The sequence below is a fragment of the Canis lupus genome, chromosome 1 (assembly GCF_011100685.1).
Source record: "Canis lupus familiaris isolate Mischka breed German Shepherd chromosome 1, alternate assembly UU_Cfam_GSD_1.0, whole genome shotgun sequence".
Classification (NCBI taxonomy): domain Eukaryota; kingdom Metazoa; phylum Chordata; class Mammalia; order Carnivora; family Canidae; genus Canis; species Canis lupus.
In genome coordinates, this window is record NC_049222.1 from 13,560,778 (window position 1) to 13,577,493 (window position 16,716).

At 39.4% G+C, this 16,716-nt stretch overlaps 1 protein-coding gene across 1 annotated transcript; it reads right to left on the reverse strand.

Annotated features, from left to right (window-relative positions):
- Window positions 1-4,286: 4,286 nt before the first annotated feature.
- On the reverse strand, window positions 4,287-16,667 carry SERPINB13 (serpin family B member 13). The gene is made up of 8 exons (XM_038525850.1): window positions 16,143-16,667; window positions 14,766-14,947; window positions 14,197-14,253; window positions 9,566-9,694; window positions 9,066-9,183; window positions 7,517-7,659; window positions 7,154-7,309; window positions 4,287-5,389 (listed from the first exon to the last, which is right to left on the reverse strand). Exons 1-8 carry the CDS (start codon window positions 16,252-16,254, stop codon window positions 4,985-4,987), a joined length of 1,302 nt encoding a protein of 433 aa, XP_038381778.1. The 5' UTR covers window positions 16,255-16,667; the 3' UTR covers window positions 4,287-4,984.
- Window positions 16,668-16,716: the final 49 nt, after the last annotated feature.

The window sequence follows — 16,716 nt, forward strand, 5'->3', positions numbered from 1 at the left end:
AGTTACTATAAACAATAACAATGTATAGAGTTGAGGAGCTGTGAGGAACAATAACAATCAAGGAAGCAAGAGAAGGAGAGAGAGGAAGAGAAAGAGGAAAAGGAGGAGAAATGGGAAGGAGAAGCAGCAGCAGCTTACATTTATTGAGCATTCAAGTGCCAAGCATTTTCTTAAGTACTTTGTATAAATAGTCTCATTTAATTTCTGAAACAACCAGATAAGGCATTATTTTATTGAGTAATCTCCCCATTTTACAGATGGGGAAGTTGCAGTAGAGAAGCTTACATGACTTGCTTAAAGTCACACAATTAGTAAGTGGTGGAGCTAGGCATCAAATTCAGGTAACCCGACTCTTGAGCCCTTATTCAGAAGCGTCTTCCTGAGGCGCCTGGATGGCACAGCCGGTTAAGCTTTCGACTCTTGGTTTGGGCTTGGGTTGGGTCATGATCTCGGGTCCTGAGATCGAGCCCCCCATTGGGCTCCACCCAGAGCATGGAGTCTGCTAAAGTTTCTCTCACCCTCTCCCTCTGCCCCTCCCTGCCGTGCATTCTCTCTCTAAAATAAATAAATCTTTTTTTTTAAAGATTTTATTTATTTATTCATGAAAGACACACAGAGAAAGAAAAGTAGAGACACAGGCAGAGGGAGAAACAGGCTCCATGCAGTCCCTGACGTGGGACTCGATCCCGGCTCTCCAGGATCAGGCCCTGGGCTGAAGGCGGCGCTAAACCGCTGAGCCACCTGGGCTGCCCATAGATAAACCTTTTAGAAAAAAAAAAGCATCTTCCTATTTGCTCTCCCATAGTGCATGCATCCACAACATCAACCCACTCCTTCATCTGTTCGGCCCTTTGTCAGAAACAGATAGCTTCCAAAGAAGATAACAGACATTAGTTTACATTTGACCCAATACTTCTGCAAATGTGACCCATCAGCATGGAAACCAAAATGATGTTGTCCTGAATTGCCTTTGCATAAGAATATATTTGAAACTCCAGTCATCTTAGGTGTCTTTTTCCCTTGCATAGAGCTCAGAGTTCATTTTGATGAGTTTGTGTTTATCTGTAAATACATTCTTATACCCAGAACTTGATCGATTGCAATGATATTTCCGATAAAACCATACCAACTTGCCTATTTTAGAGCTGATGTGAATTATGCAATTCATTCTGAGAACAAGAAGCAAAGGCTTCACTTGAAAAATAATTCTTACGTGGATTTTTAAAAAAAGACTTAACTGAGATTTTTCTCTTCTCATTTTCCTTATAATAGATAGTTTTCTATCTAAGCAAGAATATCAGCCAAGATTTCTATTCTTTTACAGTATGTCAGTTATGCCATTGGCACTCCCAAAATCTGTAGCAGATGAAAATATTTTTAATCAATTCTACAAAACAACCAGGACATCAGGCATCCCCCAAAACATTGGTCCCAATTTGCCTGCTATTTTTCTATTTTTCATGTAAGGAGGTCATATATTTCTCAGGATTCTTCAGGTACCCAGTAACAAAACTCAGCTTTTTTTAGGGGGTGGAGTGGAAATGTGAAAAAACAGAGTGGATCAAGTTATCTCTCCATAGATAACATGATAGGAAAGTAGGTAAATACATGATAGGTATCCCTATTTTTCAGAACACTTGTTTTCAGTATTGATCTCATCCTCTCCTACTAAAGGAAAGGTTCCCACATCAGAAGACTAGCATTTGACTTAGGCTAATACCCAGATTATCCTATTCCAGCTAGTCACCCCAAAGACAGCTTTTTTCCCTCCATCTTTATATGAAGTCCCAGGCCACCTTCCCACCCCTTACACAGTTACTGTGGCTAAAAGATCAGCTATAATGGTTGGCTAACCCTGGATCACGTTAACATTTCAAGGGCCTTTAGTACTGTGGTTACTTGGTGCTAAAGGTTAGCAACCTTACCCAGTTTGGCACCAGAGGGGGCTTAACCAGCAGCTCCTCTGCTGTTTGCCAAATAGGATGTAGCTCCAGTGTGACACTTGGCTCTTTTTCCCCCAAGGTCGTCTACTTGTAGACATGCCCAGCTCCATTGAGCACACTTGTAAATCCAAAAAAAACAAAAAAGAGAGAGAGAGATTCTGAACACTTAGTGAAAAGGCCTCATAACTGCAGCTGGTGGGCAAACACCAATCAAGCCCCTGAACCACAACTATGGTTAGTGATACCTCTGTCACATCTCTTTCCTTATCAGTGCACCCCTACTTTCATTTTGAGCCACTGTACTTCCTAAAGGTATATTATTCATAACTTGGACAGATTACCTCCTCTCATTCTCCCTTGCCTTTTTAAGTACACTTCAGTTTATTTAGTGGCCGTCCGGTGGTGATTAGAAGGAGCAGAGCTAGTTTAGCCTTCCATCTTAAACCTTAGGAAGGAAGGTATCTGGCCCCAAATGCTCAGATTTTGTAAATATAAATTTCTCAGTTCTTCAGCTGATATAATTCTTCTGCATTAGAAAAAGTGCTACTCAACAAAATGCCCATTAACACTCCCCCCTCCTTTTAAAGTCCTTTAAACATCTTATATTCATGCTTCTTTTTATTCTTTATTTTATTTTTAATAAAAATTGTATATATTTAAGGTATACAACATAATTTGATATACAAATTAAGAAAATAATTCCATTCACAATCGCATCAAAAATTGTCTAGATAAATTCCATGAAAAAAAGCTGTGTACACTTAAATCTATAAAATATAGCTAAAAGAAATAAATTACTAAAGAAATGGAGAGACAGTTCATGTTCATGAATTGGAAAACTCAATATTGAGCAAATTGGCCTATAAATTTAATGCCATTCCTACCAAAATCCCAACAGGCTTTCTAAACAAATTGACAAGCTGATTCGAAATTTTATACAAAAATGCACAAGGCCTAGTATAACCAAAACAATCTTGAAAAGAACAAAGTAATTACACTACTTGGCTCAAAAATTGTTACAAAGTTGCAGTAATCAAGACAATGTGGTATTGTCATATCAGTAGGCATATAGTTCAATAGAACAAAATTGAGACCCCAGAAATAAAACCTTATATTTATGGTTAATTGTTTTTGATAAAGACACCAAGACAATTCAGTGCAGAAAGGATTGTCTTTTTAATAAATGATGCTGTGTTAATTGTATATCCATAGTAAAAAAAAATCACAACTTAGACCCTTACCTCACCACACACACACACACACACACACACACACACACACACAAATGAGCTGAGGATTTAAATGGAAGAGTTAAAACTATGAAACTTCTAGAAGAAAACAGGTGGAAGTCTTTGTAAACTTGAGTTAGGGAAAGAGCATTATCTTTCAAAGATAATATTGCTACATTAGACTACTTGCACTTCAAAAGACACCACTAAGCTATGAGATACTACTTTACAATCATTTGGACAGCTAAAAATTTTAATATACCAAGTTATTGGCAAGGATAAGTAGAAATTGGTACCCTCATACTTTGCTATGGGATTGTTAAAATGATTGCAGCTACTCTGGAAAACAATTTGACTGTTCCTCAAAATGACAAACAAAAAGACATCATAAGACCTAGCAATCCCATTCCTAGGTATATATATATATATACCTAAGAGAAGTTTTGTATCACAAGACTTGTATACAAAATGTCCATAGCAGCATTATTCATAATAGCCAGAAAAAATAGAGATGTTATAAATGTTCATCAGTTGATGAATGGATTAAAAAAATCTGACATATCCAAGTAATAGAATATTACTCAACCATAAAAAGAATAAAATATTGATTCATGCTGTAACTTGGATGAACCTTGAAAATATTGTGCTAAGTTAAAGAGGCCAGATGCAAAAAACTACATATTTTATTATTCCATGTATATGAAATTTCAAATAAAATTTTATAAAGACAGAAAACAAATCAATAGTTGTCTGGGACTGGGGATGGGAATAGGTATAAGGAAAATCTTTTAGGATGATGGAAGTTTTCCAAAACCGGAGTGTGGTGGTAGATGTACAACTGTAGAAACTTACCAAAATTATTGAATTGTACATTTACAATGTGTGAATTTTATGATAGGTAAATTATAGCTCAATGGAGCTCTTAAAAAATAAATCAGTAATGGGATCTTGTTAAAAACTCAAAAAAAGAGTAGGTCCAACAAAGAGTATCAGCAATAGATTGAGAACCTCTCAAACAGCAACTTCAGGAAAATACTATTTGGTAGTGCTCACAGCTCACTCACAAAATAACCTGAAATTTGTAAATAGGCAAAAAAGAAAGAAAACACTCTTCTAAAAGTCATTCCAAATATTTATTGTCACTTGAAAAAATTGCAGGGTAAAAATACTGATCAGCTCTAATATTTACCTTCTCAAAATCACATTTGTTTCACAATATCAAAATGCTTACACAACTGACAGCAGGTAAAATACTCCGTTAGAAGAGAGGGTGAAAATATGGGACTCCTCTTTGTCTAACACATTGTTTTATTTTGTTCTGGCATGAAGCTTTAATTTATGCTTTGCTAACGTGCTTCTAAATTCTCCTCTCTGCAGTTGGCCACACTGGTGAGAAAGAAAAAAGTAACACATGAATTGAGGAGATTATTGTTTGATTTTATTTGTGCATTATGTCAAACTATTAGAACTAGAGAGACTCCCAGAAACACCAGTCCACAGTCTTTACTCAAGAGTCTGTTTCTCACCAATTAGTGCACAAAGCTATGAGAACTTGACTTACTTTCAGAAGAAATCAACAGGAGATTACTAATGAGCCTCGATTTAACTCACTTTATACATGGCACAAACTAAAGGACATTTCACTCTCAAAGAGAATCACAAACACACACGCACCCTATTACAGTCATTAAATCACTGATTTTGATGATAAGATTAGAATACAAACGAGTAAAACAATATTTTTAAGATTGGGCTATTTCCATAGTCTAAACAATACTCCAACGCTGGTTTTCTGCCAAAGCAAAGAGTGTCCTAAGGAGAAGAAAATCTACCAAAGAAGAGGATGCTGTTGGACTCATGGTGCCTAATGAAGAACAGGAAAGGGTGATTGCAATGAAAGTGTTCACAACTCAGCGCTGAGCTGAGGGCAAAGCCCACACTGGTGGCTGCTGTAGACTCTGTGCCTTCCTCGGTTACCACCACAAAGGACCTATGTAGAAACTTCTGTGCCTGCAGCCTGGACTGTGAGGGCGCCCCGGGAGAGTCAGCTCCACACACACTGAAGGCATCCCCCAGCCCCATGGCTGCCAACACGGCCTCCAGATTGTAACCGTCCTCCACTTCAAACCGGGGCAGGTGCAAGGTCACATTCCTTTCTTCCATGTACCCTGGGTTCGTCCACTCTACTAATTTTTCTGGAGTTATTTGATCTAGAATCTATTAAGAAAAATTAAAAAGGAGGGGAAGGTGGTATGATTATCAATACAAAGTGGAAACACCGTGACACTGATTTGTATCAGTTAGAAATAATTAATTTTAATAAATATAGCCATTTTATTTCACTAGACCCTTGTCTTTAAATAGCAAGCAGGTGACTTATACTTCTTTATTTAAATTATCTGTGTATACATGAAAAGTCAAGTGTTAAGTGAATTTTTAAAGATGAGAAATAAATTCTTATTCTACCAATCTAATACATATCATGTCATTTTTAACTCTTCCTCTATAGTCTTTTATGAATATATGATATATAATTTATATATATTAAGTTGTATACTTATATGAATTATATATAATTAAAATGTTATGATTAATATACTTTATATTATATGATATATATATTTACATATTTACATTCACCCTGAATGTCCATATTATTTGTTCTAATGTAAACTTTTTCACAGATCTGTATCTCTCCCAAATATCTTCAAACTAATAGATCATGTTTCCATTGAGCTGATAAGTTTTGCCAAATACTCATCTATTCATTTTACAGTCATCTGGTATGTATCCAGCATGATAGATGCTGATAGATACTGTGGATCCCAGCATAACAGTGATGATGATGATGATGATGATGATGATGATGAATTTTAAACTAGGTATCCTAGTACATTTAATGCAGAAATTCCTGATTTCGTTCAGAAAGGCAATTTTTAGGACACCTCGGTGGCTCAGCAAGTTGAGCATCTGCTCAGGTCGTGATCCCAGGGTCCTGGGATGGAGTCCCACATCCAGCTGCCCACTGAGATCCTGCTTCTCCCTCTGCCTATGTCTCTGCCTCTCTCTCTCTGTGTCTCTCATGAATAAAGAAAGACAATATTTTTTTCTGTTGAATTATTTCCTTAAGGCAATCCCCACAACTGGGATTTGGGGATCAGAGTATGAATACTCTTGAAGCTTTCATACCTACTGTCATTTTGCTGTCCCCAATTTTTCCAATGTATAATGCTGCTAGAGATGTTTTACAGCAACAGAATAGCATCTAGTATTATAATAATATAGTATCTATCATTTATTGAGTGTTTTCCATGTACTGGTCCCATTCTAGGTGGTATCTTATTCTAGTTTTAAGTCAAAGGAATTAATCAAGAGCTTCAAGATCAAAGGTCTTAAGTGATTATTATATGTCAGCTTAGGTTCATTCCTGGTTAGAAAAAATCACCACTCTGGTAAGTAATATTGATTATGAAGGGAGATATGTACGTGTAGGGGCAGGGGATACATAGGAAATCCCTGTACCTTTCTCTCAATTCTTCTGTAAGCTCCAAAAGAAAAAAAAAACTTAAAAAGAAATTAAAGGTCCAAGAAAGAAATTCAGGAGCTCTAATAGACTGCTGAACAGGATGCAAAATTTGCTGTATGTGCAAATGCAACTTTCTGGGGAAAAGGTATATAGAGATTAACCATTTCTCAGAATGGTGACTGATCTTTAGGACTCCCATTTGACCTTAAATATTCATTTTAGGTCATCCCCAAATATTTTAGTATGGATTGTTTTCAATAAACCTGATACCATCTTATGCTCCTTTTTAGACATCCATTTATAGCTGCTGCACAGAATGAGAAATATCTTCTGCTTGGCACTGCCAGACACCAGATCCCTATCAGAAGCCCTGTTTCCAGGCTAATCCAGAAACAAGATATGGGATGCCAAGCCTCGGGAAATAAAAGCAAGATTGGGGAGACGAAAGGTTTTACCTTCTCCAGACCATCTATGTCATTGGGCAGCAGCACAAACATGCTTAGATCATTGTTTTTATATGGAATCCCCAGGATTTTGGCTTGCAAGTCCTCCAGGAAGGTGAAGCTAAAGGAATGGCACTGTGTCATCATTGGCACAGATTTGCTTGTACTCTGCAACAAAGTAACAGACCACGCAATGTCAAAAGAGGCATAAGACAACAGTTAGCTCACCAAAATAATTAGCTCAACATAAAACAATGCTAAAGATCAGAGCCTCAGAGTCCCCCTTACTATTCACCACGTACACTTGCTCAAATATGACATTAGATTTTACATTCCAGGTGTAAACACATTGCATAAATAAATTAAGGACCATACCTTATTCAGCCAAAATTCCTCCTCCTTGGTGTTTTCTTTCTTAAACTCCCTGTCCCATTGCCCTTTAAAATAAACTATGTTCACCAGCACCAGCTTGGTGAGGCTGTTTAGAGAATCATCTGGAAACAGGTCTTTGATTTTTTCTGCAAACGAACAACAACAAAAATATTGGCCCATCCTCAAAAATCACAAGTGCTATACATGGCAAATATGATGCAGACGGACTTGACTCATCATTAAAAACTCAGCCAGGTCAGCACCTGAAGGCCTTGCCGACAAAATGTTTGCTGCCAGAATCGTAGGGAGGTTCTCACTCTGCCCATCGCCTACTTATCCCACTGGATAAATTGAGGTGTGATGGTTAAGAGTTCGAGCTCTGGATCAGATTGCCTCTGTTAGCATCCAGTTTTGCCTCTTATAGGTTGAGGAATCTCGGGCAAGTTATTTAAGCTGTGCCTCAGTTTCCAAATCTGTAAAACAGGAATAAAACCTGCCTCATAGAATTCTTGCAAGGAAGGAGTAGATGACTTAATATGTGTAAAGCACTTACAACATTATCTGGCTCATAAGAAGCATTCAGTAGGTGTTAGCTGTTATTTTTACTCATTTGATAGAGTTACCTCCCAAAACTTAGAGATTTCTTATATTATTGGAAAAGGAGTTAATGCCTTTGTCTCTGGTTTTAGCCCATTTCACACTGATAATACCTTCAATCAACCCTTTGATAGGCTCTCTTTTTTGTTGCTTTTCAAATTTTGTTTCATTTTTTTTGGACTAAATATGAAGACAAAAAATGCATTGTGAAATAATAATGTCTTCATGATAACTGGAATTTTTTAAAATGTATTCTGAAACTCTAACACTAAAGTATCAATGATTATTCCCCAAAGTATATTTCCATATTAATAGCACTCTCCAGTATTTCCTGTGCACTTGACTCATAGTAGGGAATAAGGAGGGAGAATGAAGTGAGGGCTCTGTCAAGTTCTCTGCTATGGATGGGGATGAAAAGTGTTATCACCCCTGCATGACGCTCAGGTAGAGATGAAGCCTGGGCAGCCCTGGCTGTAGGTAGTAAAGGCAGGTCTTGATGGAAGGAGGCTGAATGTTTCTCATTTGACAAAGAGAAAGAAAACACTCTGTGACATTTCCACTTAGGGACCCAGACTCAGAAAGGAAGGCTCTGATATAAAGGAAAAGATGTGAACCCAACACAGACATGAGTCCAATTTCAGGAGCCCCAGAGATATTGTGATCCACAGCCACGTGCAAATCATTCTCCACTATGTGTTCTACCAAGATGGCTACTGTGGTCCCTCCCTGGTGCCCCTTGGCTCTCCCATTTCCTGAGACCACTCCACCATCTGTAGTGTCTTTTCCTACTCTTCATGCCGTGTCCTGCCCTTCTAACCCTGAACAACTTATCTCAAGTCTGCACCCCCAAAAAAGTTTGTGCACTCTGGCATCCCATGCGGTGTCAAGCTCAGGTCTTCTCTCATAGCAGGTACTCAAGAAGTGTGTTATGATAAATGACTGATCCATACTCTACCATTTGTTTGGCTTTCAACCCAGGAATTAATCTTCTTTCGACTTTCATCTGCTGCATTTACAAAATCAACAGGTTCCAGAGAAGCATGGTAATATTTTTCCACATAATCTAAGTATTTCTTTAGGAAGAACAGGGAAGGAATAGAAAAAGGTTGAAAATTCCATTTATCCATTTCCAACATCTCTAAATAAATGTAATCTCTACATTAAGATGACCGACATTGTTAGCAGGAAACTTTAGAACCTGGGCAAATCACTTTGAGTACTTCCATGCATATTTTTTGCACATGCAACAGGATTGAGGCAAAACTCATTTAGATTGCCAGAATTAAAAACTCCCAAAGGGCCTGGATGTCTGGAGGACAGGCAAAAGGACACACCCAGGGATGTGGGCTGAGCCAGGCAGTCAGCTGGGGCAGCCTCTGGGGCATACAGTCCTAAAAGGGCCATTGGCCATTCACCAATACTACTCACAGATGTGGTGACCACAGCAAAACTTACTTGAAGGAAGAGGTATGTCTTTTCTCCAAAGAGCCTATTGGCTATTTTTAGTTCATAATCATTAGTGGGTTTGCCTATCTCATTCAAAAACTCTTGGAATTGGTGATGTATCTCTTCTGTCTTGTCAATCTGCAAAATCAAAACACAATATATGTTATATATATTATATGGTATATTCTTACAATAAAGAAAGCTCAAGAAAAGAAAATATTATGAAGAAAATCATGAGGGATGCCTGGGTGGCTCAGCGGTTGAGTGTCTGCCTTCCGCTCAGGGCGTGATCCTGGAGTCCCGGGATCGAGTTCCACATCGGACTCCCTGCAACGAGCCTGCTTCTCCCTCTGCCTGTGTCTCTGCCTCTCTCTCCGTGTCTCTCATGAATAAATAAATAAAATCTTTAAAAAAGAAAAAAGAAAGAAAAAAGGAAATCACGAGGAAGAGAAAATACATTTACAGTATTCTGTTATATCTGTCCAAAAAAAAAAAAAAAAAAATCCTGAGACGCCTGGGTGGCTCAATGGTTGAGCATCTGCCTTTGGCTCAGGGCATGATCTGGGGATCAAGTCCCACATCGGGCTCCCTGTGAGGAGCCTGCTTCTCCCTCTGCCTGTGTCTCTGCCTCTGTCTCTGTGTCTCTCATGAATAAATAAACAAAATCTTTAAAAAACAAAACAAAACAAAAATCCTCATCTAAGTGGACCTGTGCCATTCAACCCCATGTTTTTCAAGGGTCAACTGTACATGAATGTCAATGACTAGGAATTTCAAGGCCAGTGGGGTTTCAGGTCCCACTGTCTCTGTACGACTGTGTGAAATGGGCCAATGTACACTGCTAAGTGGAATAGATATTGGTGTAATCCCTTTGGCAAACAATTTGTTAATATTTAATAAAGTCGAACATACATAAACCCTACCTCCTAGATATATACTGTAGGCCAGTACTGTCCCATAGAAATATAATGCAAGCCTCAAAATGTGAGCCACATATATAACTTTAAGTTTTCTAGTAATTACATTCTTGGGGCACCTGGGTGGCTCAGACAGTTAAGTGTCTGCCTTCTGCTCAGGTCATGACCCCAGGGTCCTGGAATTGAGCCCTGCATCAGGTTTCCTGCTCAGTGAGGCATCTGCTTCTCCCTCTGTCCCTCCCCTGCTCATTCTCTCTCTTTCAAATAAATAAATTAAATCTAAAAAACAATTACATTCTTAAAAATAAAGAGGAACAGATTAAATCAAATTTAATATTATACTTTATCAAACCAAATCTATCTAGAACATCATTTCAACAAAAACATAATAATTATATATTAATACATAAGTATTAAATATCATTTCAATTAAAATGACACATAAAAATGAGATATTTTACATCTGTGACATTTTTTAAAAATGTATATTTGGTCTCTTTCTCTGGATCCTAACCTTGTAATTTGCTGAGTGATAGGGGTACCAGGAACATTTTTTGTTTTAATATTTGTTCTTTGATCCCAGTTCCTGACACAGAACTCCTAAATCCCTTGGAATTTCCTGGTATAGGAGCATCTTTTGTTCTAATGATACAACTCTTAGTGGGATCCTGAATAGCTTCGAGGTGAGGGCTGGTCACCAGAAAAGACCTAACTGTAATTAGAAGCTTAGGAATTTCCAGCCCCATCTCCCATCCTCCAGGGAAAGAGGGGCTAGAGATGGAGCTCCTAATTTATCATGCCTTTATGATAAAGCTTTCACATAAACCCCTACACTACTTTAAACCCTAGAAGGGTTTAAAGAGCTTCTGGGTTGGGGAACACATCCATGCACTGATAGGGGGTGATGTACCCCAAACTCCACAGGGACAGAAGCTCTTGTTCTTGGGACAGTTTGAGACCTCACCCTATATACCTCTTCATCTGACTATTCATTGGTATCCTTTATAGTAAACTAGTGTTTCCCTGAGTTCTGTGGGCCGTTATAGCAAATTATCAAACTTGAGTAGTGGGCAATGTGATCCTCTGATTTGTAGCCAAGTTGGACAGAAGTGTGGGTGTTCTGGGAACCCACTTCCTTGCAACCTGAAATAAGGCAAGTCTTGTAGAATGGAGCCCTTAATGTGTAGGGTCTGCTCTGACTCCAGGCAGTTAATCTCAAAATTGTTTAATGTGAGGGAAAGAATCCACACATTTGTTGTTGGAAGTGTTGTGAGTAGTAAAACAGCTTTCCTTCAACACTATTTTCTCATAAATCTGATGTATATTTGACACTTAGAGCACTTCTCAGTTTGAGCTAGATGTATTTCAAGTACTCTATAGCCAATTCAATGGCTGCCATATTTAGGAAGCTCTGGACGGAGATACTCTCATTCAGGTAAACTACAAGGCTTGTATAAAAAGGGTCATTTGTGGGGCAGCTGGGTGGCTCAGTCAGTTAAGCATCAGCTTTGGCTCAGGTCATGATCCCAGGATCCTGGGATTGAGCCCCACATCAGGCTCCTTTCTCAACAGGGAGTCTACTTCTCCCTCTCCATCTGCCCCTCTTCCTGTTCCGCTCTCTCTGTCAAATAAGTAAATAATCAAAGAAAAGAAGAAGAGTCATTTGTTTGTAATAGAAAGGAAGGACGGAAAAAAGTCACTCATCAACAGGGCAAATGGACCAACAGCCATGAAAATGAATCAAGGAGATCTACAAGTATACACCTAAAATAGATGAATCTTGTAAATACATTCCTGAGCCAAAAATAATCAGGTTGCAAATAATAATTTTTAAAAATACGTGCAATGAAATCATTCCTAAATGGAAATAACAAACCAAGTTCAGGACAATGGAACTTCTTTCAGGAGAGGATGGGGATGTGTTCAAGGAAAGTACTTGGAGGCATCCGCTAATCTGTCAATAGTTTATAACTTATACTGAAGGGGAGAATTAAAGGGTATTCAGAATTGCAGAATTATATAAGAATTCCTACTACTTTTTGTACACAATATCTTAATGTTTTATCTTCAAAAATTTTTTAAAGATTTTATTTATTTGAGAGAGAGAGGGCATGAGTGGGGTCCTAGAGGGGCAGAGGCAGGGAGAGTAGCAGGCTCACCACTGAGCAGGGAGCCTGATGTGGGGCTGGATCCCAGGACCCCGAGATCATGACCTGAGCCAAAGGCAGATGCTTAACTGACTGAGCCACCAGGCACTCCTAACTTCAATTTTTAAAAGCAAGGTTCAGAATACTCTGAATTCATGTGATAATCAAATGTACATCTATCATATTTTTGAGCAGCTCACTCTACTCATCTGTTTTCTCATCTATTGAAAAAGGAGATTAGAGTAGATGACCCTCCAAGAAGGCCCCAATCCTCATATCCTTTCAGTTAGTAATTCTAGTCTTTGTACCTCTGTGGCTCCCAGAAAAGTCCTGAGAAGGGGACATAATTTCTATGCAGAGCTGTACACGTTGTGCCCTATACAAAGTTGAAATTCAACCTTCATCCCTATCACCAAGCCAGGAGTGGGCATCTGTCCAAGAGGGGGTTCTTTTTTCTAATTCCCACACAGATTCTGTATGGGCTACATCCTTGGGAGGGAGAGTGCTCTGAGAGTAACCGTGTTCCTTGATTGAGTGGACAGTGGAGCAGCTGTCTGACCCAGTTCTGTTGCACACACTTTGTAAAGAAGCCTGACTCTCCACTCGCCACTGAGCCAGCCAGGCAACCTGGCCATGTGGGATTGTGAAATGAACAGCTCATATTGCTGGGAGATTGGAGCCATGATTTTATGAGCGTCTGGGACTGAGCTGCAACTACTGTCAGGCAGATGTGCTCCTCCTGAGGTCTCTAACAATCTCCAGATGCCAGCCCTGACCTACAGACTTCCCCATGTTTGAGCAGATCGTCCTTTAGGCAAGGAATACTACAACCCTAGAGTTGGAAGAGATCCTAAGAAGTCATTGGTCCTATGCTAATATATTTTTGAAATAAAATATCAGCAAGGGGGCTTAAAATAAAAATGGAATGTAGGAACAGTATTGCCTACTACCACCACCATTATTGCTGGGTGAGTCGCCAGTGTGTTCCAGATACTCCACTGACCACTTCATAGAGGCTCAAAGAAAATAACTTGCCCAAAGTAGCATGGCTGTGAAGTGACTGAGTCAGGATTTGAACTCAAATCTGTTCAACTCCTAAATCCATTCACTCCACCCCAAAGTGGCATTTACATTTAGTCTATGGGCATTTACATCAGAGTGGTCAATGTGCTTTAAAGTCTCAGGGCACGTGGGAGGCTCAGTCAGTTAAGGGTCTGACCCTTGGTTTCAGCTCACATCTGATCTCAGGTTCCGGAGAATGAGCCCCCATGGGGAGCTCTTTCTCTCCCTTTCCATCTGCTTCCCTCTCCTCACCACCACACATGCTCTCTCTCTCTCTCTCTCTCTCTCTCTCTCTCTCTCTTTCAGGTAAATAAGTAAATATTGTTTTTTAAAAAGTTAGTCTCCTCTTAATATTAAGGGTTTATTATTGTATAATACTAGCAACTCTACTTGGATGCAGTGATTGTAATTCCTTAAAAATAAGTGTGAAATATTAGCTCTGTTACACATTTTCCCAGGGAGCCCACATCACAAAGCAGCCAAATCCTGAAGGTAGCAACACATGTCTCCTCACCTCTCTTTCTTCGGTTTTGTTCCTTGAGCTCCCTGTGTCTTTTTCAGAGAAAAGCATCTGGAAGGTACAGAAAATATTGTTTATGATCAGAATAGAGAAACCCTCACACAGAATCAGTCTGAAGACAGCAAAATGTTTGTTAAAGAAACCTCAGTGGTAAACAGGTAACATTTCTCTGTCCTTTCAAAATCCTGCAAAGGTCTTGACTGCCCATTGATCTCACCTACAGTGGTTTATCCATTCATGTATTGACCTTTGATGTCTCATTTATAGCCTAGTGGGGATTTTGCAGCTTCTTCCAGTAGGCTTTGTTCTTCATGCTCCATCTTTAATTATGAGGTTAATGACTTTGGACAAGGCCACTCACTCAGCCCCCGCTCAAAGGAATTTCAAGCACTAGGGAGCAGATAGCATGACAGTACTTGGAGAAGGAGGAGCACTGCCCTAATAGATCTGAAATTGTTCTGTATCTTCCTATGCATTCATTCTCTGTTGCCAGGCCCCATTTCAAGGTAATGCTAGAGGGCTACCCCCAGAGACATGCTGGACAGCAATGGGAACCTCCTTACCCTCTGCAACTGCATGGCGGTAGCTTCTCGGGCCCCTGGGATGAGCATGCCAATGGCAGCAGAAATGCCCACAGGGGAAAAGAAGATGTTGCCATCATTTATTTTATTCAGCTTTTGGAAGAGATTAAACCCAAAGTGAGTGTATGCTGCACCAAGTGAATCCATGAAGATTCCGGCAAGATCTAGAACAACAACAACCAAAACCAAATAAAAACATTACACTTATTTGAATTGCTTTATGTCACAGGAACCCTTCCTGCTTCTCTTCCTCTCCCTGCATTGATTCAGAAAATAGAGATTTTCATCCTCCCAGGGAAAAGTCACAGATGCTTCTCTGCCTTTTCTTGGCCTTCTCTGTACAGGAGACATGAATCCATCTGGCATCAGCTGGTGTTTCTGTTCTCATTTCTCCAGGCAGCAGGGTTGACGCCTAAATGGTTTTCTTCTCTCTTGTTCTCTGCCAGAGCCTGCCTGCACCTGCCTGCCCGCTGCCTCCTACAGTGTTAATCTCCTCCCTGGCAGACCCAGCTCTGGCCTGCTCCTATCTAACTGTCCAGCTGCTGGCCCTTGACCAGGCCAGGGAAAGGCCTAGGAATCCCCGCTGGTCTCAGGTCCAAGCAATGTTCTCCAATCCAGCCTTAAAATAATGAAGCCAACAGTGGCTCCTTCTGTGATACTTTCTATTTCTCAGGTGATTCTAAATCTAATGCAGAGCGTGGCAGAATGCATTTATTCTCTTACCCCAATCCCTAACTGCATAAAAGTTTGACTCTGGGCTGAATTTTCCCTAAAGAGCAAAGATATATATCTTTGCCATGGATTATTAAGCAGGGGAGAGAGTGTTTTCTTTTCTATACTTTTCTATATTGTTTCAGGCTTGTGCCATGAGTTCATACGACTTTTGTTATCTCACACACACAAAAATAATTTTAAAGAGCAGTTAATATTTACAAAAATAAATAAAACACCTATTTTCTTCCCCACCAGCTGTGTTATAACTGATTAATAAAGGCTTGAAGAAAAATCCTAAAACAAGAATGAGATTAACGCAGAATAAAATATTTTGAAAGCCTAAATACTTTGAAGGGGTTACTTTGATGAGCAAGTGCCCATCCCTGCTAAGGCATTCCACATCTGATGTTAAAACTTCCATTTCAACCCCAAATTTCTTTGCAGGGATTCCTTGCAAGTTAATTCAGAAATAAAATTAACTTACTGTCAAACACTATGATGATACATTGTCATGGCTGTGCAGGCTCTACAGTAAATAAAACCAGCCCAAGGAAAATTGCACAATAAAAGTACTTCTTCAAATCAACAAACATCAGTGTTCTTAAGACACAGAAGGCTTCAGTTGAAACTGAAGAAAGAACTTACCTGGTTTTTGAAGAGGCAGAGGCGGCTTGAGCGAGGAACCAAAAGAAGCATGTGTAACATGAGTTGTTGAGATCTTGAATTTATAGCATTCTCTCTGCCTCTCCCTAGTCATTATCGTTGCAGTTCCAGTGAAACAACCTTTGGTTTCTCAATGACGAATTCCCTAATAAAAATTAGCATGCAAGGTTTATGACAAAACTGAGGATTGGCTTTTCTGTTTCTTCCACTCATGGTCATGAATTTATGCATTTGCTGTCAGCAATGGTTTTGTGTACTCAAAAAGGCTGTGCCTTATGACATAGAGAAATAGAGCTTAAATTTTAACTTCTCCAAAATCCATTAAAAAGGATCTTGGAGGCTCAAGCATAAAGACATAAAAATCAACCAGACAGCAAAATAAAACTAAAAGCAGGAGCTCAACCCAGGACCAAAACGGCCAAGTCGAATGAATTATGACTGAGGTGGAGAGATTGTAAAAGGGCCTTCATCCCCAGTAATCTTGGGGATCCCCTGGAAAGAATTGTTTGGAGCACTGGTTCTCCACCTTGGATACACACTCAGGTCTCCTGGGAAA